Genomic DNA, 23,753 nt, shown 5'->3' with positions numbered 1-23,753 from the left:
TAAAGGAGTTAACCCCGAACATCTTGTTAAACGATGGGTTCAATTGAAGAAACGTCATATTAAAATCAAACAGTAGACAAAAAATGATTGAGTGATGATAAAATATTGTGCGTATAAGTTTTGAAATAAAATAATATTTTCCATATTTCTTTGTACTAATTCATTTCCGTAAAATTTTAAACTGCTATATATGCTGCCAAAATGGTTTGTAAAGTTTATTGGATTTGTAAATTGTAACATTTTTTTGGACTGATACAGTTTCACTATGAATGGGTAAAACCTTTAGACGTTTTTTAAATTGAATATTTTGTATAAATGTAAAGGAAGCTATGTTTTGTTAAAAGAAGTCAATAAATACTGATAATAGGCAATTTATGAGAGTGAGTGGAATGAAGTATAACAATCAGTAGATTTTGTAAATAGGACAGAAATTGATTTTTTGAATTCTTGAATTATAAAAAACAGTTGTGAAAACTATGTTAAGCAGTTGGGAAAAATAAGGTCTCTCCCCCCCTGGAATTTTCTCACGCAACGCCCCTGAGGAAACAAATGAACAAATTGCAAGTTTATGGTATAAAGTTAGAGAAGTTCACGCGTTTTTGAAATGATTCAAACTTCATAAGCATTTTCAAAACTTTTTAAATTATGAACTTGTTTATTTTGTTGTTAATATAGATCTATATTCACATTCCAAATTTGGCATGACTTAGATTCAAGCAATCAAATTCAAAGTCGATGCAGATTACTTTTTGTTAATGAACAGTTTATTCTTTTATGTCTTTGATTGTTTCAAGGCAACACCAAAAATAGTCCGATTTTTTTATTGATTTCTATTATGTAAATATACTTTGGCTTTACATCTGCTTAAACAGCTATTTTTAAAAGTCAAAACCAGTTTTATAAAACCAAAGTCCAAGGGCATGAAAGCCTTCAAAATTAAATTCTTCTTTACATTATTCTTCAGCTTCGTTTATTCTTTGATTTTTGTAAATTCTGATGAATAATCATGTGAGAGTGCTCCTGATATTTCATGAGGGTAATAAAACATTTCATGATAGATATTTCCATCTAGCTCTTGTTAAATAAATTTTTTCAATTCTAATCTTCTTCAGTCTTTATAAATAAACCATATGTAACCTAAATTATAACTAAAACTAAATATAAACTAAAAATAAAGTTGATCTCTTCACCATATTGCAAAAAGATAGCACTAAAAAATAGCACTGCAAAATCTTAGAACTGAAACTAATATACACAAATTATTACCACTTTAATATTTAAAGAGACTTTAAGAACTATGGTACTGGAGAGCACAATACTAACAATAAGGGTGAAGACAGGAAAGAAACCATATGGTGATGAATAAAGAGATAACACTTATGCAAAAGGTGATATCTCTTTTAGTTAAGCATATGAACAGAGAAGAACATCACTTAAAATTTCTTCCAAACTCTATAGAAAGTTACAAGAAAAATGGCTACAGTACATTTTCAGCATTACTCCATTCACACTCTCTAACTAGCAGTTTATAATGGATTAAGAAAGCTCACTATTACAGATCTAATTGCCAAAGCGAGATCTTAGTTGAAATTTCATCAAACTTTCATCTTTATGGAGGAATTTTAGATCATACTACAATTCGAACTAATTACTGTTCAGAACTAAGTTTCACAAAAAAGATCGTTTATAGTTATGCATAAACGCCAATGTATCTATGCGAAATTCAACATATTTTATATACAAATTAATTCCCTTGACATTTGCACATATCTTTTTACGCATACAATTATTTACAAGTAACGCTATAATTACACTACCCCTTGGTTGTAACGACTACTTTACCTTACCGACAAAAATGCTCTGGTGCCTTCGACTTTCGGGTGCTTCTTCGCAACATTGTCGTCTGGTTTGTCTCGTCTTCAGGCAACACAAGGTGCAGTTCTTCATCATTTTCTGGATCCTCATTCGATTCTTTGTCAACTCTTACGTGTATTAGGACGCACACTTTTATGTGTCGGCACACTTTGTCCACTTCTACCGTTTGCTCCGAGATGATTTCTGTAATTCTATTAATCATGTATTGAGAGTCGCATCGGTTATCCGGGTACTTTATCTATACTTTTTCGCCCAGTTTAAACTTGTTGGTAATCTTCTTGTAAGGATCATGTGGGTTTTCATTGTCGCCAATTCCTCATACTCTAATTTTGTATTGGTATAAATTGTTTGCGGGTGCTATAGAAGACTTACAACAATCCTTTGGATTAACGTTATACCAATGAACTGCCTCGAGTATGCTGCGCAGAACTCTCTTCGCCGTTCTTTTGACTGTTCGATGACATCGTTCTGCAATTCCATTTCCTGAAGGTAAGTAAGCTCACTTGAAGCGAAGTTTAACGTTTCATTTATTTATAAATTGTGAAAACAATGTGCTTCGAAATGCTGCATCATTATCCGTCAGAATTTCGTTTGGACCGCCTCGTTCAAGAAAGATTGTGTTTAATTCCTGAATGACACATGCACTAGTTTGGTCTTTAAGATGACGCCATATTGCATAACGTGAAGGCCTACAATCAATCAGGGTAAGATATTGTTGTCCCTCATAATGAGTTATATCCATACCAAGCCGTTGCTACGTCCCTTTTACTTCAATCTTCCTTCTCGGCAACTTTATTGGACTTGGATGAATGATTGGCAGGCTACACGTTTTTTAACCACTTGTTTGACTTCTTCCCTGCTTACTGATGAGTCAATTCTACAAACAAAATACAATGTTCTCTTCGCACCATAATGTACTGTGAACCTATAAACATGGTTTATTTCTTTGGGAGAAAGAGAAGGTCTAATCGTTTCACCTGCAGCAAGTTCAGGGGGCTTATCGACCATTTTTACCAACTTCAAGGCACTCGAGTAAGTGAATCGGCTTAGTTAAATTCTGAGGGTACAAGTTTGATATCTGCTCTAAGTTTTTATTCGTCAATAATATTCGTTATGGTCATTTTCAAATTCCAACTTGTAACGCATAGTTTGCACTCATAGCACACTGATTGTGTTTTATCTTTTAGAAACCTCGGATCAAAACTTTTCACTCAATTTTTTGACCAACCCATTGTTTCGTTCCTCAATCATAAGAGCCTATGCTTGCGCAAGTATTTTTACAGTTGTAAAAGGGACACCCAATTGCTTTGTCTGGTAGCCCACCAATTAGGGGAGACAATCTTCGCATTTCCTCCAAATAAACATCAACTGCCTTCCGTGCTTTAGCTTTCTCGTGAAAAACTGCTCGTAGGCTGTAAATGTGTCAATAGCAAAAGGCTTTAAGCAAAGCCTCCTTTTTTCTGTTAAAACCTTCTTTATCGGCCACTGTTAAATGTTGATATATTGCGAATGCACCATCAGTAAGACGGAGAAGAACCACACGTGCGAGATCGGTTGCACTAATTATTTTGCATACCAGTTCAACCTTTTCCAGCCATTCTGCTACTGATTGTTGATCGTTCCCACTAAATTCTGGAATTAACTTTAAATCAAGTTTAGTCGACATTTCGCCGAAACAGCTTTATATATAAATAGATTAATTCTACTTTAACATTTAAAGAGACTTTGGGAACTATGATACTGGAGGTAGAGCATAAAAGGAATAATAAGGGTGAAGACAGGAAAGAAAAAGTATAGTGATGAATAAAGAGGCAACGCTTATGCAAAAGGTGACATCTCTTTTAATTAAGCATGTAAACAGTGAAGAACATTACTTAAAGATGTCTTCTAAATTCTATTGGCAGTTACAAGAGAAATGACTATAGTACATTTACAGCATTGCTTCATTCACTAGCAGTTTCTTAATCCATTATGAACTAGCTGCTCATAATGGGTTAAGAATGTCTACCATAACAGATCTAATTGCCAGAGGGAGATCTTAGTTGAAATTTCATCAAACTTTCATATATATGGAGGAACTTTAGATCACACCACAATTCGAACTAATTATTAATCAATATAAAAAATAGTCTGCTACATACAATATGGTTCAGCACCAGTACAGTACTTAAGTATATACAAAGCGGTTAAAAGCTAGTTATATATAGATATATAAAATTTAACATGTCTTATTTGTAAATAATCAATTTAACACCTGAGTTCTTAACAAGAGAAATTCAGTCTGCTTGGACCCAGTTACGCTTGTCAGTACTGCAGGATCTGAGTTATTTTAAAACTCAAACATAAAATTTTTGGAAAAGTTGTAACTTTTTTTTTTTATACTTTTTTTAGAAAGAAATTCATTTATAACAGAAATTAAGACCAGAGAACAAAGGTAAGAGTTCATCCATTAAATTAATGCGATTGAGAAAATGGATGACAAATTGGTCTCTTAATCAAAATTTTTTTAAAAAACTTGTCAAATTCCTAAGAAAATAAATAGGTTTTAAAACAGAATTTTGTATTTCAGTGAAAAAAATCTTAGCTATGACTAGGTTGCACATTAAGGTGGTAACTTTTTGACTTTTTTTCAGAAAATGTGACGGCCATGGTCTTTAAACTATTAGAAAAAAGTTGAAATGAGGAAATATATATTTATTTTTGGTTTTCATTTCAAAAATATCACTCACCATAAAATATAAGATTTTTTTTGTGTAATAATGTTATTGAAAGTGAAGCAACGTGTTATGTCATAAATCCTTGTTACTGAATATAAAGCTTAAATTGAGACTCAGGAGTTAGCAATTCAAAGATTGCATAAAAGGTATAGCCCTCTCCTCATAAATATTGCTGTGCTGGCTGTCAATTATCGAGGGTTCTATACTCCAGTGGTTATCAAAACACTTTTTAGCATTTTCATAATTTTGAACACTTTCTGCTAACTTATTATAGGAATTTTCTTGAAACTGGTGATTTGAAAACCAAATGTCTAGCCAAATTCCACAAATAAATAAATAAATCTGCTGCAACCAATTTCTCGTTTGAGGCAATAAAATAAAAGCCAGGATAGCATAGATTTCACATGAATTCCACCGTGCATTTCTCAAATTTGACAGTCCACGAAATTTAATGTACGGGAATTCTCCATTGTCGTGGAAATAGCGAAAGGCAAATCCCAGTTCCTAAAGAAACAGCATATCATCTATCCATGTAATACTAAGGAGATTCAATCGTGTCGGTTTCAGCACAAATTTTGTTTGTAGAGAATCATATTGCCTTCCAATATCATCGACGAAATTGTATGCAATGTCTGGAGAACGAGTAGCACCTCCGAAGGTTTCATCCATGACATGTTTTAAAATGAGATCCAAAACATGATACTGGCAGCCAACATATTTTGCCACAGGTAAATTTAGCAATTTCTGTTAACGCTGTAGAATGACTACAACTCCATCTTTCCTGCCAGTATTCACAACTGTTGTATCTGTGACAACCATTTTTATTGATGCCCACAATACAAAATAATTCAGAATATCTTTTATACCCTGAAAGCGTCTGCGTCTCGTTCTTTTTTTATTCGAGAAGAGACAAGACGATCCTAAAAGATTTGTCCCGATTAGCGATAAAAATCGAGACAATTTTCAACTTTCACTCGAAATCCGGGACGATACCGAGACGAGACGAAATGTCCCGGACAAAATAGTAGCTTTACAATTTCCCGGAATTTACATCTTTTTAACGGGACATACCGAGACATAATAAGACATATTAGTTAATCCTTAATGTGAAAAATTGAAATAAAGAATTTCTGGCACAATTACCATTACCTGTTTCAGCTGCTATTATTGATATTGTTATACCATCTATATAAACACAGCTTTATAAATATTAATGGTAGCAACTGAAATCAGGGGGAAAAAAAACAGTAAATACTGAAGTTGTTAAGTAATGCTAATTCAAATATCTAGCAATTCTTGAATAGTAAACCATTATTCATATTAAAACATTTTAACAAATTTCTAAGTAGCATATGATGACAAAAGTATGCTTCTTGAAACTATATTTGATATGTTGAAACAAGTCATACAAGTAAAAAACTCAAGTTCAAGAAATGCAAATGTCAATGAGTCCATAAAAACCTTGTTTTCCGCCATTTTCATTTACTTTGATGTAATAAACCAATGTTAAAAAATGGTGGAAGACAAGGTTTGTATGGATTCATTGAGATTTGTATTTCTTCAGTAACTCCCTATACTGCAGGTGACCGCAGCAATCCCTTTATATTTTAAAAGTAAAAGTGTTAATTGAACTGAAAAATTTCAATTTTTTTATTAACTGATATTTAAAACAAAAAAGTATGCATATATTCTATATTATTTTAGAAAATTCTTCTAATTTGAACAAAAAAAATCAGATTGCAATTTTTTTATTCAATGTATTTGAAATATATAAAGTTGAAAGATTATTTTAAAAGTAAATATAAACGTTAATTTAGATTAAAAGGTCTCCATTTTTACTAAACAAAAATCTCTCCTTTTTTAGATTTCTTTGAAAATAATGTTAAAATGTTTTAGCTTCTTTTAACCATAAAATACCAAATATAAGTTTTTTGAAAAAGCTATTTTTACTTTTTAAATAAATTATCATTGTAATTTAGTATTATTTGAAAGAGGGCACAACATTTACAAAAAAAGTTGTTATGGTTTTATTGCCATATTTTTGTTGTTTTGAGTCACTGGGCATCATTTCTCACACCTATCCAAAAATGATCCCAACCTCAATTTTGAGGACCAAAAAAACGACCGATGGGACATTTATCTGCAAGGTCTCAGATATCACCAGATGAAAAAATTAAAATCTAATCTCTATAGCCAAAGGAGAAAAACACATTTAAAGTTTGTAACATTTTGCGCAACTCATCGCACTTGGAGCCCCGTCGTAAATCTATTTTGTTTTTTTTCACCTTTGGGTTATGGAGTTTTTAAAAAATATCAAAAACTCTTCACATATATGTGTTGGCTATAACCTGACAAAAAATCAGCTCTTTAACACTTGTGGTTTGTGTACAGGGACCTAATGTATAGGGTATGGCACTAAAAGCCTCTTTAAAAAGAGACAACGGATGCTTTACGTTTTTATTCTAACCTTATTATCGACTATGGAAGTTTCAAAATTTAATAGAATGAAGCCTTGGCATTTATCTTTCAGGCAAAAGAAATAGAAGCAAGATATCTTTTATCTGTGCAAAGATATAGCTCTTAAAGTAGGAATCTCGCCTTTGAAAAAACGGCCAAAATATAGCAGCTTTTTGTGGTTTTTATGCTTTTTAAAGATTCAAAATTGCATCAAATAGCTTATTTAGTAACAACACCATGTGACTAGTGGATATGGCATTCTATGGCTGTTAGACTTCACATTTGTGTGTGCTTTGTCTGCAAAAAGAGTGTTTCTTATTTCTGTGAAAAGCCAAAACATCAAAGTAATTACATTTAAGCAGTCAACAGTCTAAACAACTAAAAAGATTTTTTATCAACACAAGCTTGTACTGAATTTTTTTTTCAAAGATCAGTTTTTTAGGTACTGAAATGCCGTATAAAAGAAAAACTCATCAAGATTGTCGGCAATCTGTATACTTCTTTTGTTTTTCAAAATGTGACAGGCATATTTCTGATTTCAGCAAGAAAAGAATACTAGTTATTTTTTCTGGAAACTCCATTGATTTTAAGGATGATAGAATTCCATTGGGGATATGCAATTTCTGCAGAGCAATGGTACAAAAGCATGGCAAAGGAGATAGAAACTTGCCTCTTCCCAAGCTATATGACTTTAACAAGTGATTATTAGACCACAGACAAGAGGATTTGATTCTTGTAATTGTTTAATTTGCCAGGTTGGCCAACTAAAAGGACATTCTACAAAGCTCACTTTTTCAATCGATCAAGATTTGAAAGAATCATCAAGTAGCTTTGATAAACTATGCTCAAACTGTCTCAGTGCAGTCAAAAGAGGAATAACACATAATTGTTCACAACCCACCATGTTTGAAAATTTTAAAAAAATGGTAGCAACTAAATCCAGAACTGCTGAAAAAATTGGGTACTCTGTAGTAACTGAAAATGCATCTTCTCCACAGAGCACTATTAGGTTGAGCAGAGAGAGAGGTAGAGCTTTAACAATCACTCCAGGTCCCTCCAGAGCTCAGTGCATATCAAGAACTTCTCTAAATACTTTGGACATGATTCAAGTTCAAATCAATACTGGTCTTTCAAATAAAAAGATGCAAGAACTGGCTGTAACATTAAACAAGATTACCAATTCAAAAATTGTTGAAACAAAATTTAGGGAAAATTTTACAATGGCTGGTCGAAAAGTTGAAAGTTTATTCAAACTTTCCAAAATCTCACTTACAAGGTCATCAAAAAAATCTGATTATTTGGTAAAGGTTGTTCACTGCAAGAGTTTAGGGGATTTTTATAACACAATTCTCAGAGTTAGAGCAATCACTTCACCGCCTTTCATCAAACTAGGCATTGATGGTGGAGGATCTTTCTTCAAGTTCAGCTTGAGTGTTATCTCCAATGGTGGATGTCAAAATGCCAAAACAAGTTCAGCCTTAAATGACAAAAGCTTACTGACTATAGAACATGGGAAAGAAAGAAGTGCCAAGCGTCAGCTACTTGTTGCTGTTTCTGAAAATGTTTCAGAAACTTATGAAACTTATGTCAAAAAAATTTTAAGTTTATTTGGGAAAATTGATGTACCTTTCTTTATTGCATGTGACATGAAGTTAGCCAATATCATCTGTGGCATTCAGTCTCACTCAAGCAAACACCCTTGCTGTTGGTGTGATATTAAATTTAGTGACCTCAAAGAACAGGGAACTCTAAGAAACTTCAAATCCATTAGGATGCAATACAAAGCATTCATTGAGAAAGAGAATGGAAAAATGTGTGTAAATGATTTTCCTAATGTTGTTCATGACGAATTGTTTGATCAAGAAGATCTCAAACAAGTTATTGAGTTTATTCCCCCAATGGAACTTCACGTTCTCCTTGGAATTGTAAATCATCTTTACAAATCAATGCTAAAGATATGGCCAGAAGGCAAAGATTGGCCCTTACTTCTCAAATTGAAATTACAACCTTATCATGGTGGAGAGTTTGTTGGGAATGATTGTCATAAGCTTTTGAAGAATACGGATGTTTTGCAAAGAATTATTGAGAGAGAAAAGGCAGACCATATGCTTGGTTCTGTGAAAACATTCCAACATTTTAAGAGTGTTGCTAGCTCCTGTTTTGGAAGGACATTAAATACTGAATATGTTCAACATATCAAAGACTTTAAGAACTCTTATCTTCAACTCCCAGTTTCAGTCACTCCAAAAGCCCATGCAGTGTTCTATCATGTTCCTGAATTTATTTCTTTAAAGGGTACAGCATTGGGCATTTTTAGTGAGCAATCAACAGAAGCCTTGCATTCAATCTTCAGTTCTCAATGGGCTAGGTAAAAAAGAAACCCTGATTACCCTGGTTATGAAGGCCAGTTACTGAAATGTGTTAATGACTATAACAGCAAACATCTTTGAATTAGATTTTTTAAATAATAATTTTTTTTTAAACAGTTAAACAGTGATTTCTAGAATTTCGTACTTGTCTAAAATTTTTGTTTGTATTATACACTGTATCAATTTATTTATATTTTCATAATATATCATAAGTTTACAAAAAATTAATCAGAAGTATATATCTTATTTTGCAAGCACTAAATAAAAAAATCTCAACAGCAATTTGAAGAAAAAGTAATAAACATTACAACACCACCATAAAGTAACTTTTTAAAAAAAAAAATCATTTCATGTTTGTATGTGTTTTTACAATGGGAGATAAAGTTTATATGGGATTTTCATATGTTTAATATCTTGTTAAAACCTATTTCAGTAAAGATATATTTCTTTTATATATTAAAAAAAGTTGCCATTATTGTGTGTATTTCCAATATTTGTTCACTCATTTAAAACAAAAACAACAAAGCAAACCTGTGGGTTTAACAACTAAAATATAAAGAGGTTTTTATGTGTTTTAAATTCAGAATAATTAGAATAAATGCCTCTAGCTATGTGTTTTTTTCCCCATACTTTATACAAACTTGGACAAAAATAGCACTCTTTTTGCAGACAAAGCACACACAAATGTGAAGTCTAACAGCCATAGAATGCCATATCCACTAGTCACATGGTGTTGTTACTAAATAAGCTATTTGATGCAATTTTGAATCTTTAAAAAGCATAAAAACCACAAAAAGCTGCTATATTTTGGCCGTTTTTTCAAAGGCGAGATTCCTACTTTAAGAGCTATATCTTTGCACAGATAAAAGATATCTTGCTTCTATTTCTTTTGCCTGAAAGATAAATGCCAAGGCTTCATTCTATTAAATTTTGAAACTTCCATAGTCGATAATAAGGTTAGAATAAAAACGTAAAGCATCCGTTGTCTCTTTTTAAAGAGGCTTTTAGTGCCATACCCTATACATTAGGTCCCTGTACACAAACCACAAGTGTTAAAGAGCTGATTTTTTGTCAGGTTATAGCCAACACATATATGTGAAGAGTTTTTGATATTTTTTAAAAACTCCATAACCCAAAGGTGAAAAAAAACAAAATAGATTTACGACGGGGCTCCAAGTGCGATGAGTTGCGCAAAATGTTACAAACTTTAAATGTGTTTTTCTCCTTTGGCTATAGAGATTAGATTTTAATTTTTTCATCTGGTGATATCTGAGACCTTGCAGATAAATGTCCCATCGGTCGTTTTTTTGGTCCTCAAAATTGAGGTTGGGACCATTTTTGGATAGGTTTGTTCTGGCTGGTAAAAGAAACTTGGTTGGCAAAAAAATTTTTTCACGAAAGTGCGAGTTAAATATCTATTTAATATAATTGATCTGTCTCATAACGTTTCATAATTATCAGGTACACAATTTTTAAATTCCGAGATAAAATTAATGTCCCGATTTAAAAGTTTATTCCGGGACAACCTTTTCCTTTGTCTCGTAATTTTTTTCCGGAAATTTCTCGTCTCGTTACGCTTGTCCCGGTTCATTTCGAGAAAACAATTCCGAGACGCAGACGCTTAATACCCTGTAATTGAATTGCGTGGGAGAAACAATGTATGGCGGATTTGAATGAAGTATTTACCTTGAGAAATTATAAATATAGTATAAGTGGTTTTTTTATGAGGGTATTTGAGGTGATTTGAAAAGTATAAATTGAACGCGAAATTTTTGTAGAGACAGTTTTTTTAATGAGCAAAGAATATCTAAAATTGAAACGTTGTGTTCGTAGCGAGAAAACTACATACCCATGGCAATTGTTTTTTCATTACTTTCAGAAGGGCGTGGCCAAGCTTATACCGTCAGTAGATAACTGCTTGCATAATGCAGACACCTTTCTGGTACTAATGTGAACGTTCATGCCTAAGGTAACTGCTGCAGTTGTTGAATGGTGTGGCAAGACGATATTTTTTTTTTCAGGAGACTCGTAGGACTCTTCGTCAATAGTGTCTGAGTTGTTTTTTGAGTTGCTAGGCGGGGAGGTTTTGCCGAGGAATCATGGAATGACATAGTGGACTGACAGGACTCCTTTATTGTTTTACAGGGATGTACTGGTACACATTTCGATGTGGTGTACCCCACCTTTTTGCCACTGAAGACATGCTTTTTATACAGCTTCTTATCTTCCCCGCTAAAACACTCTCCATTTGTACAGGTGATGTCAAATATACCAGGAAAAGTTATTTTTTCATCTTTCTGACCTGGGCGCTTTATAAAGGAGTTCGTTCGTTCAAGAATATTATTGTCGAGTAATACTGTTGTTATCAATGTTGAACAACTGGTAAAATATTAAAAGTAGGTTTTATTTGATGGGTGAGGTTTTCGATCAAACAATAAATAAAAACAACATAAATAATGTTTTTAATATTTATGTTGTTTTTATTTATTGTTTGAGTACCATGGCCATATAAGTTTAAAAAAAGTTACCACCCTATTGTACATGATAGAGAAACAGAACCTTTTTGGGAGTGATGTTAAAGGAAAAAAACTTAGGTTTAAACCATGCTGAACTGCAATCTCACAAACTCGTATAAGCATTTATCTGCTAATAGGGAAAAGTTGTACCGAATAGACCTTGAGCTAAATAGACCTTTTTAAAAATAAGAACTTAGAGACTAGTTACATTTATTTGAGTAATCGCAAAAAACTCACCTTTACACAACTTTTCTTCAATATGCCTGGGTAACATGTGGGCTTTGATGCTGAATGAACCACTATTGATTGCACTGAATGGACCTGTCCGTTTTTCAATGTAAACATTTATTGTGCTTCAGTTTGTTGCTTATTAAAATTAATGGATTTTTTTTTTTTAAACGAATTGTGAAAGTGATACTAATAAAGTATAAAGCAAACGTCAATGTTGGAAGGCGGCTAATTTTAGGATACAAGTTACATAGTAAGGTAATAAGTTTTTTTAAAAAATATTCCCTTTTAAAAAATTATATTTCATAAAAAATTGAAACAGTACTTTACGTTATGAAATATTTAGTAGTTAAATTATTTTCTATTGTATTTTGTAGTTAGGTTATTTTTATAACATATCAATAATTTGATATCATAATGATAACGTAATGTGATATATCTTCGTAGAGAGTATTCATTTTGTCTTCACCTTATGTGAGTTTCTTAATGTTGGATAACTTCATTGACTTAGAATCAGAAAATAGAGTAATTGTTTTAACAATCCCACCCTATACATTTTATAAACTACAACCACTGAATATAACAGTTTATGGACCTTTCAAACGTCATTATAACCATAAAATTGATAGTTGGATGGTATCACATCCTGTGAATCAATCAATGACGGGAGAAATTCCTGGAAAGCTTGGACAAAAGTATCAACGCTAGTTAATATCATTAAAGGTTTTTCAGCATCTGGCATAAATCCAATTTAACCAGATTGAAGGAAGGATGAAGATTTTGTTTTATTCCAGGTTAGAAACAGATCCGATCCTGAGGCACTCACTATCAATACAGTTTTTGAAGAAGTAAACAGACTCAAACTTGCATCACTGAACATCTATCCAGTTTTGTTAAAAGTAAAAAGAAATTGTGAAGTTATCAAAAATCCAAGCATTTCCCTGGAAGTATAACGTATTTACCCTTACCTTACTGCAAAAACACGTTTAGAAACATGCATCTTATTCCATTCTAACTGATACTCCAGTCAAGGAGGCTCTCCAAAATCATCAACTTCAGAGAAAGTTTAAAGCTCATAAATTTTCTGAAAAACAAAAAAATTTTAAAAGTAGCAACTATGGAAAGCAAGAAAAAAAAAATCTAAAAATTCAAAATCTCTAGAGTTTCCATTACTAACATTTGATAATGAGGCTAAAACTAATGATATCAATGTTGAAAGAAGTGATAATGGTGTTGAAGATTGTTTAAATATTTGTGGAGAAATTAAGTCAGTCAATGACTTGTGCGCAAAACGTGAGGAAATTGGTCGAGACAGTGAACTGTGGTACCATTCCAGACAGTGTGTCCGCTAGCCATATAAAACATGCACAAGTGCAGATAATGCAAACCAATATGCTTGTGATTATTATAACTTGACTTCCTGATCGAGACCTTCGCCTAAAGTTGTATAAATGATTTCAACTTATTTTGTTTTCAGAGTCGGAAAAATCTAAGTTGTATTAACATACTCTTTTCTTGTTTTAAAGCTCCCATTTATCACAATTATGATGAATAGATTCTTGTTCATAAATAGCTTGAATAGAATCTTGGCCGTAAGTAACTATAAAGCTCAATACTAAGCTCAAAATATGCCCAAGGTAAGCTTGTCCAAGTTCAACATTTTGGTATTTCATAATTTATTTTAAGTTAATTTTCACAAGGATAACAGTATTATTATTTATTATTGGAGCAAAATTCCATTTCTTATTCATTACGTAAAACGAATTTACTGCTGGTTCATTCAGTATATGGTTGGTCCATTTACCACAATCAATTGTACTGAATGAACCATTAAACAATTTGGTATGAGTCATAGTTATCACATTTTTTAACGTTGTATTAGCTCAGTGTTTTACAGCTTTCAATGATAGTTACTTAAGACTTGAATCTTGTCTTCTGAAATAATATGTCCGCCATAGTTATTCACAATAAAAAGTATTAGTCATATTTATAAAAATTCTAACTTTGTGGCCCATTCAGCACAACTCTCCCCTAAAGCAGCTTAAAGCCTGGGATTATAATTTAGGTAAATTGAACTTAAAAAAAAAATTCTGTTTAATCAATGCTAGTGATTGTAGGTCTAAACTTCTGGAGCCACAAATATTTTGAAGGTCTAATAAGCCTGATGGAACACTTTCTTGATCAAAGTGTTCAAGTTTTCTATTAATAAGTATCTTAATATTACAGAGTATTCATTTATGAATATTACTATTATTAAAAAAGAAAACTGTTTAAAAAAGAAAAACCCTTGTTGAAAAAATTTTCTTTATATTAAAAGTTGTATAATTATAATAAACCGTTGGCTTCATTTAATTTAGTTTCTCTTACCAGTTAATCCAGACTTCTGTAATATTTAAACATATTGAATATTGTTTTAAGATATATTACCTATGCAACCTTCCAACAGAGGAGGAGGACACCGGGGTCCTGATTGGCAATGCAGACTCTGTTCATTCGTAAACTTTTCAGCTCGTCAAGATTGTCATAGATGCCAGGTATTTTTTTGTGTAACTAGATTTTATTTTTATAGCCATCAATTATAATAATATGAAAAATGTATTGAGCATACGCTAAAATTTAGCGCTCAACTTTGATGAGGTTTTGTGATCGTACCGACCAATTTTCTGAAAAAATATTTTCACTAAAATATTTTGATAATTTCCCCTCAGAGTAATATTGCTGAAAGAATGGCAAATAACAAAACTGTGGAAGTTATCAGAGCTCTTTACATGGGGGTGTCAGATTTTGAGATTGTTCAAGGTCTCAAGGTCCCCAAAAGGATTGCTTACAATCATAGGCCCCAACTTTTGATTTTGACCAAGGGGGCGAACTGAAATGCTAGGAGGCAAAAATTTTCCCCTCCCCTTCCTTAATCTACTGACATCATTTATGGATGACCCCTAACTTCAATAAGGACACTAGAGACTATTATCTACTGGAAATGCAAAAAATAAGAGAGAAAATTGATTTTATTTTTGATATAAGTTGAAGATAAATGAAAAAGGTACTTGGTAAGGTACACATATATTTATTCAATGTAAAATACGGTATTTTTTTATTAACTTATGAACTAACAATTTTTACAGCAAAAGTATTGCTTCGAATGGTCTTTTTTACAAATTCATTACCAATCTTTGTCATATCCAGAATATCCAGTTTTTCATTGTAACAATTGATAATGGAAAAGTGATTTAATCTCTTCTGGGTCATTGTATTTCTTAAATGTCTTCATTCTTCTTAGCATAGAAAATGATCGCTCTGTAGTACATGTTGTTATTGGAGCTGTCATAATTAAGTGCACGAATTTTTTTAGCTCCATTAGATGAATCATGCTATTTTTATGACATTTCAAAACATTTAAAACGTCCATGAAAGATGCTGCTTTTAAATGTTTGGCTTCAATTATATTATGAAACATGTCCCTATGCAATTTAAGTCGATTTATATTTAGATCATCTTTATAAAAGTCACAAATTGTTTTTGGAGAGACTTCTAAATTTATTAGAAAAGACTCTGCATTCAATAACAACAATTGGGAGTCAGAGGTGAACACTGATGCTAGGCTTTGTAGATTTGATTGTAACGCTCTTTTGCTGTGAAAATGTGTGGCTCTGTTAATCCACAGTCAAATCAAATTGGTAGCTTTCTTTTCCTTGGTTCTTTAGGTTCATTTAAACCAAGAAGTTTCCATTCCTCTTTTAATTCTTCACACATGACAGAATTAAATTTTTCTCTCGTGTTATAAATGGTGTCTTTCAATGTATCAATAATATCATTGCATGCTTTTAAATGTAGACTTTTACTCTGGATAACGGTATCAGCTCCTTCCAAATGTTTTAGGATACTACTAGTATCCTAAAACATTTGGAAGGAGCTGATACCGTTATCCAGAGTAAAAGTCTACATTTAAAAGGCAGATACATAATAAATGTATCTGCCTTATCTAGTTGCTTCCTGAATCCGTTTGCTTTTGCCCCCGCCTCATTTTTTTCAGTATTAGACAGTTCTGAAAAGAAGTTCCGTAGTTCCTCATAATTGTTCAGTATTGATACAAGCGATGTGTATTGCAACGTCCATCGTGTAGGACAAAATGGTCTCAAGGACAAATTGTCACTTTCTTGCTGAAATGTCTCGAACCAAGCAAGTCTCTTCGGTTATTCGCAAAGCAACGAAACTAACTCCCTACTAAGCTTGATAATGTACAAATAATGCTCTAGATTCAAGGGCTCTTATTTTTGCTTGTAAGCCGTTATAAACTCCCGAAACATTACTCGCACCATCAAAGCATTTCCCTCGTAAATAATTTATGGTAAATCTAATGTGGTTAACATATCACAAACTATTTTGAAAAGGGTTTTACCATCAGTTTTGTTTGTTTCGTAAAAACCTAAAAAATATTCTTCAATTTGAAACGTGTCACGGTCGACCGATCGAACACACAATGAAACCTGATCCATCACAGATATGTCTGAAGTCTCGTCAAGCATTATTGAAAAATATTTACTTTTCTTAATTTTGGTAGTAATAACTCTGATAATTTCGGATGCTATCATTTGAAGCAATTCGTTTATTATTTCATGCGAAATCAATTTGTATTTCGTTCTCTGTAACCAAGTACTCAATTACGAAACATCTGTAGCTCTAACTTTTAAAAACTGACTCAAATTTGAAGCTTCTTCTGTATGACCTCGAATGGCTAGTCCTTGTCTTGCGAGTAAGGTAACAGTGGAAATAATTTTATGAAGAGCTTCTCTTGATTCTTTTGTATATTTTTGGTGCGAGGACGAAATTTGTGAAGATATATTTATACCTTTATCTTTGTAAGATTCTTTGGTAATAATTTGTCAGTGATTTACTGATTTTTTATGCATATTAAATCTTTCAACAGCTTTTTTCCAATTATCAAATCCTTCTGTAGTAAAATTTGAATAAACAGCCTTGTTAGTTTCGTTTCTTCGGCATATTGAACAGAATGTTTTATCTTTGTCTTTGTCATAACGAAGCCACTGGTACGTGTCAAGCCAGGAATCGAGAAATTTACGGTTTGATTTTCTAGAAGCCTGCTTGGCATGTACATTAAAAAAAGATTTAGTTGAATCAGACAGTTCTGAAATTGTTCGGAGGAAGCCAAAGTCGTTGGTGACGCTGGCTGCTCAATAGATGGCAATAAAGCTATTGCTAAGTCTGATTGTCTATCTTGAACTGGGACAGTAGATTTATTGCTGGTTCTATTTAAGTATTTTAACATAGCCATACTAATGATCCTATTGCTGATTTTTGGCCTTGTGGTAAACATAAAAAAAAATAGCTGTAAATAATTTAACAGGGATAATACCGATTTAGTCATAAAAAATTGTTCTGCAAAATTGTAATATAGATATTTTCCAATTATCTTCCTGAATGACCACAAAAATTGGAGACAGAGCAGCAAAAAATGAAAAGACTAGGATTTTGAATGCAGTGCATACTAAAATGAATAATTGGAAGTCAGGAGTTCATATAACAGATCGAAAGACATATAGCATTTTAAAACAAAAAGAAAGACAAAAAAAAAGTTTTTAAAACATACATCTTCAGTTAATATAATGCACTAAAAAGGAAGTAAAGAATCTTTCTACCGTTCAAGCGTGGGTCAATTTTGTTTCTGTTGTTGTTGCTATTTGTTGCTGTTTCTTTTCAATAAGTATTTTTAGAAAAGCACTGCAATGGTCGAATGGTTTTTATATTGGTTCGGTTTTGCCTGGCACTTAATGCTATTCAAAATGTACGACAGACAAAAAGACAACTTTTTGTTTGCGTTTGTTCACTTGAAACAAACAAAGTTGAAAAACAACTTGTTTTATTTATTGGATGTGAAAAGTTTAGCGTACATGCATGAGAGAAAATTGCTAGTGAATGGAAAATAATTTTTCTATATCGGTTATATACTAATTTCTAAAAAATGCTAAAAAAAAAAAAAACTTACAATAAATACCTATTTCTAACAATAGACAGTTAACATTAATTACACAGAGTACTTTTTAAATATAAAAACTTCAGCCGCATCGATTAACGTAATTGAGATTTAAATAAATGTCATTTAATGGCTTGGAATTCCAGAATTTTAAAATCGATTTTTCGAATTGTTTTTTATTAGAGTCATTCATAAATTGCGCAACGCTAAATTTAAGTAATAAACAAAACAAAAGAGTTCTTTGCCAGAAGAAGCCGTCAACGCAAAATCTTTGAAGGAATTCAAAGACATTTGTGACAGGTTTTATGAAAACTTGCAACGATACTTGAAAAGGCTGTCAAAGTGTGCAATTCACACTTGCTGGTGCTTCTATCAGCTGCAGCAATGAGCTAATAACATATTATCACGGATTATCACGGGGGCGAATAGATACTCTTGCCCCCGTGCATAAATTTCTGAGGGGGCCACTGCCCCTGTTGCCCCCGTGGACTCGGCGCCAATGCTTACAATACTAAGAAGAAGCTAGAGGTTCGTGGGCCAACTTAAGAAACCCTTGAAGTAGCAGACCCGATTCAGTTTTTAACTAGGATTTTGTTAACAAAATCAAGATGAAGATCCGGACCATCCCAGCTAAAACAAGGAAAGGCTGTAAAGGAAGCTGAGGCACAGCTTTAGCTAAGACAAATAGATTTATGCTCACTGAAAAATAAAAAGTTTTCAGACTTGAAAAATTTAAGAAGATTAGATCTATCCTTTAGGAAAAAACACCGATATCCTCTTCTTAAATGAAAAGTATTTTGCAATAGTAAGCATCCGTCACAAATCATGAGTTTTGGATTGGTCAGATTCAGTAGAAAGAAAATCCCACCAATATTTCTACCCTCTGGACTGAAAATGGGTGCCCAAGACTCAATGAATGAGTTTTAAAGCCTTACGTCTTCCCTTTAGTACAAGCCAATTATTCTGAACTGATTACCTGAAATTCTGGCCCAAAAATATCTTGCCATCTAGCTCTCCTGACTTTAATCATTAAGACTTTAGTATTAAGGCTAACGTTCAAGCACAAGTTTGTAAACAACAGAACCCTAACACTGACTAACTTATCAGCTCAGTCTCTTGGGCCTGGACTGGGCGAACAGACAAATATATCATGAAGACCTGCTCAAAGTTCCGATCTCGGGTTGAAATAGTAATCACAGCTGAAGTCTTTAATGTAAACTAGACCTTATTAGTGTGTTTACTTGGTGAAATGAAAGTCTTTATAATGTAGTCAACTTGAGGGTCAACCTGGACAAAATTTGTAAAAGCAGTGTTTGGTATCGCTAGAACCGCAATTTTATATACATTTTGCAGGAAAAAGTCCACCAAATAACCTCTTGGGCAAAATTATTTACACTATTTTTTGTTGCAATAACTTTTTGTGTAATAACGTCATTTTTTCACACTTTCATTAAAAAAACACTAAATGTCTAAATAGTTTTTCTATTTATTAATATGTCATTAAAAAATGATAAATATATAATATACAATAAGCAATTTTAAAAAAATACAATAAATCCCCATCAACACCGGGGAGGCCAGGGGGGTGGGGCTCCACCACCCTCCAAAAAAACTTTTTTTTTTTTTTGAAAAAAAGAAATACAGTCTTTCAAATCCTGAACCTTCCATGATTGTCCCAATTGATCCAAGAAAACTCATTAAAGTATGAAAACCTCCTAAACGAACAACTATACCAAGATCTTGGGAATTTGCAATTTCAAATGCCTTTATCCATAAAGGTTGGTCAAATGTTACACTTGGTGGAACACCTAAAGCCTTAGCCTGATTTTTTACAAACATCAAAGTAGAATAAATACAGTTTTCGTCTGATGGATTAATATTGGTTATAGGAAGCATAAAGATGTCACTTTTTGGTGGATGATTTTCATTTTTTTGATGCTTTTGCATAAAACCATTCCATTGTGGTCTATTTTTAACTGAACGAAATGTATTTAATAAATGCCACAGAAGATCAATTCCAGTAGATAAACGTATGGTTGAAGGTGACTGAAGTTGAGAAATAGGCTTGAAAATGATTTTAGACAAACAAGACACTTCTGGAGTATCGTACAAAAGAATTGGGATCTTATTCTGGGAGTGCATTTCTGTTATTCGAGACATTGCTCTGTTAATTTGAATTGGTATATTTAATGGTTGATTTAGATCTTTTGTACCAATCGCAATAATCCCCATGCCATGCAATGTATTTTTACCATCAATAGTGCAGATGTTATGGTCTACATTGTCAGCTACCAATTAGGTAAAAGATCCTTTAAGTGACGCTTCAATAGCTTTCTCTTCACTACTAACAACTAAATACTTGTATCGGGTTACCTCGGACGGACTAATGGAAAATCCTAGTTTGAATAGCTGATTTGTTAACCATTTAGAGCCAAACATATGATCTGCTTCTACACCTAATCCAAACAGCAATGGTGGTATATATGATCTTGGCCTTACAGCTTTTATAACTGCTTGACCTATTGAGGATTGCTTTAGTTCGTCTTTTATTAAAACTCTCTTAAAAAGACGAAGAAGAGGAGTTAAGCTATCGTGATAATTTTCAATATTTAAGTTGGAAGGGTACTCTTTGGTATTAAAGTTTTGAGCATTTATTTCTACTTTTATAAGCTTTGCAGCTGTTTTAATAATTCTTTCACATTCACTTATGTTGTCTTGTGCCATTTCTTTTATGGACTTCTGAATTATGAAATTCGCAGTATCTTTAAAACAAATAAGGTTTGGTTTTCCGTTGCTTTTTACGAAAACAATATCATCACAATATCGAAGCTCTAACTTTCTTTTCATTTGTTATATCGATTAAACTTTTTCATCCGATCCTGCTAGTTCAATCATCTTTGTATGCATATCACACGTTGTCATAGGGGCCATTGCATCTTCAAAATACATGCAAAGTTTATCAAAGTTTTGTGACATTTTACTATCCTCACTACGACCAGGTTTTGAAACAGATGAATTTGATCTAAGAAAATTTAATCAGAGAAACAAACAATAAATAATTTATATTATAATTTATTATTTTATACCAAGTTCAAAATTAAAAATTTTCATTTTATCAAACTAACATACAGTCTATTCATTGAAAATAGTTAATAGGATTTAGAATGATACAATGCATCCATTCAAACGGTGGCCAACACTAGATGACCAATCATCATTTCTCTTTTCACACATTTTAAGAAGATTTTCTTTGCAACATATTGTTTCTACATGGATTATATTGGCACGATCTAGATGTTTACGATCCACAATAGCTAGTTTTCCACAAATGAAACTGTTTTTTTTCCAAAAAAAATTTTCCTAAAAAAATATTATTTTTATTAACACTACCGAGAATTCATTCAAAAAGTCTTTTTTACTCTTTTACCATTTGCCATGTACATTTATATTATATACAATTTTTATATATTTTTATACTTTTTAGTATGTTAAGCAAATTGACATTTCAATTAAAACTTACTTCTGAGCGTATCTTACGTTTCTTCTTTAGAGAATTTTCTTTGGTTGACAACCTTCACTTGTTTGTATAATCTCTTCTGCAAACAGAATGAGCCTTAATGCTGGTTTTTCCGTTCAAAAAGTTGGTTAGTTGGGAGTCAGTTCTAAGCTTTGAAAACTCAATATAGTTTTTGTTCCTTTTTCTCCCACAGTAACAAGCGTAGCATTGGTTGTTTCTTGACAGATAATGCAAATATCGTCATCCATTTTTTCGTAATTTTAAATAATATAAAATGCCTACTTCTAAAGAAATATTTTGCGCATTAATACTAATGTGTCAGTAAATGATTAATGCTCAATGTTTTTGTACAAAAAATTTAAAGTTTGACATTTTATTTTTGGCATATTTTCATATATTAGGCATTAAATAGAAAAAAAGAAGGCCTAAAGCAATATAACAAAAACTTGTTATATTGCTTGTGAAACTTGGTACCAGATCCCTTGTATTAAATAAATAAATAAAATTCATTTTATATATTGCTAAGAATTAAAAAACAAATTATGAAAACTTACATTTTATCTATATAAATAAACAATAATAATCAAACTCAGCATAATTAGGAATTCCATTAAATTATAATATTGTCAAAAATGTAAAATAGTGACCCTAAGTAAAATAGCCATATCTTTTTTTCCCCAAATAGTTATGCAGTGGACTTTTTCCTGTTTAAAGTACATAAAATTACGCTTCTAATAATACCAAACACTGCTTTTTACAAATTTTGTCCAGGTTGACCCCATTTTCAGTCTATTTTGACTACACTATCATCTTTGTCAATTCGCTGCCTTTGGAGATTTCATACTTTTGTCTCAGAGAAAAGTCAAGTTTCAACAAGGGTTCGGTATACAACAAAATTTTGTAAAAATACTTGTTAGGAACTGGTTAATAGTTTTTAACTCTATAGAGATTTATTCTCATGCTATCATCATCATCATCATCATCATCATCATCATCATCATCATCATCATCATCATCATCATCATCATCATCATCATCATCATCATTATCATCTTCATCATCATCATCTTGAAATACTTTTGTATATAATAATATTTGTTCAATTTTTTTCAAAAATCTATGCTTTTTTACTGCAAATAAGGTAAATGAGGTAGTTATTGACCATGTGCCAGTAGTTGACCATTTAAAAGTAAAATTGCTAAAATAAGCCCTACTCTGGTAAAACAATTTTAAAAACAGTGGGAAAATACTCTCCTGCCATTTGGCTGTACCCACCTAAACGCCGGAAACATTTGGCAGCTTTGAAAAAGGGTGGTTGAATATCAATATTAATGTGCTACGCTCTTGTCTAATTTTTTAAGTTTTCTTCCGCAATTTGCTAAGGAAACGTCGCAAATAAGTTTAATTTTAAAAGGTAAGTACCTTTTTTTTTAATATTAGATGATTATATTATGAAATAAGTATGTTTGTATCTAATGTAAAATAATGCATATACCTACTGTTTACCAGTTAAAGGACACATCAGTAACTAAAATATGATTTGCAAACTGTTTAGACGTAAAGTAACTACTGAGCAAAGTTTAAACAAACTGTAAATAAAAATTACTATTTAGCAAAGTTTGAACAAATGTAAATAAAAAGTTTGGCAGTTTTATATCTTATGCCATTAAGAAATATAGTTTGATATTTTTTATTGCAAAAAATATTTTCATTGGGGTATTTATCTAATTACTATTTCTTTCAGTACATAATTAAAAGACTTAGCTTTATTAAAATGCTTAACAGAAAACTCATGAAAAAGGAAACTGTGATAAATGATTGCTCATGATTGCTTATGAAGTTTCACATGAGAAATATTTCATAAAGAATTTTATAGACACAGTATTCATATAGAATGAGGGAGGAAAACCTTCTCATTAAACCTTTAAATAAAGTTTGTTGTTGTCCTCCATTAAACATAAATCTTTGTAACTTTTATATGTTCTTTTAGAAAATATTAAAATATTTTTTTATGGTTATCTCCACCAAGCAATTTAATCTTTAGATTAATTTATAAAGTCTCTAACAGATTAATTAACCTCT

The 23,753-nt window shown here is 32.0% G+C and overlaps 1 protein-coding gene and 1 pseudogene across 3 annotated transcripts in view; both read left to right on the top strand.

Moving 5' to 3' along the window:
* The window catches only part of LOC149890025 (uncharacterized), a 58,081-nt gene that overhangs the window by 3,964 nt on the left and 30,364 nt on the right, over positions 1-23,753 (top strand). For 2 of the 3 annotated variants that reach the window (XM_090085679.1, XM_090085678.1), the window contains exons 2-3: positions 4,267-4,309; positions 14,581-14,696. In XM_090085679.1, coding sequence (XP_089941805.1) covers positions 14,592-14,696 — 105 coding nt within the window. In that variant the 5' untranslated portion in view covers positions 4,267-4,309; positions 14,581-14,591. Of the gene's footprint in view, positions 1-4,266; positions 4,310-14,580; positions 14,697-22,959; positions 23,086-23,753 lie in introns of those variants that run through there. The other variant, XM_090085680.1, reaches the window with a different exon arrangement.
* LOC149890026 (uncharacterized) lies at positions 12,482-13,586 on the top strand (annotated as a pseudogene).

This window comes from Hydra viridissima, unplaced genomic scaffold (assembly GCF_058129835.1).
Source record: "Hydra viridissima isolate aposymbiotic clone 2 unplaced genomic scaffold, HvirCarnegie_v1 scaffold_4, whole genome shotgun sequence".
Classification (NCBI taxonomy): domain Eukaryota; kingdom Metazoa; phylum Cnidaria; class Hydrozoa; order Anthoathecata; family Hydridae; genus Hydra; species Hydra viridissima.
The sequence above is the reverse complement of the archived record's forward strand: the minus strand, read 5'-3'. Positions and strand labels throughout refer to the sequence as shown.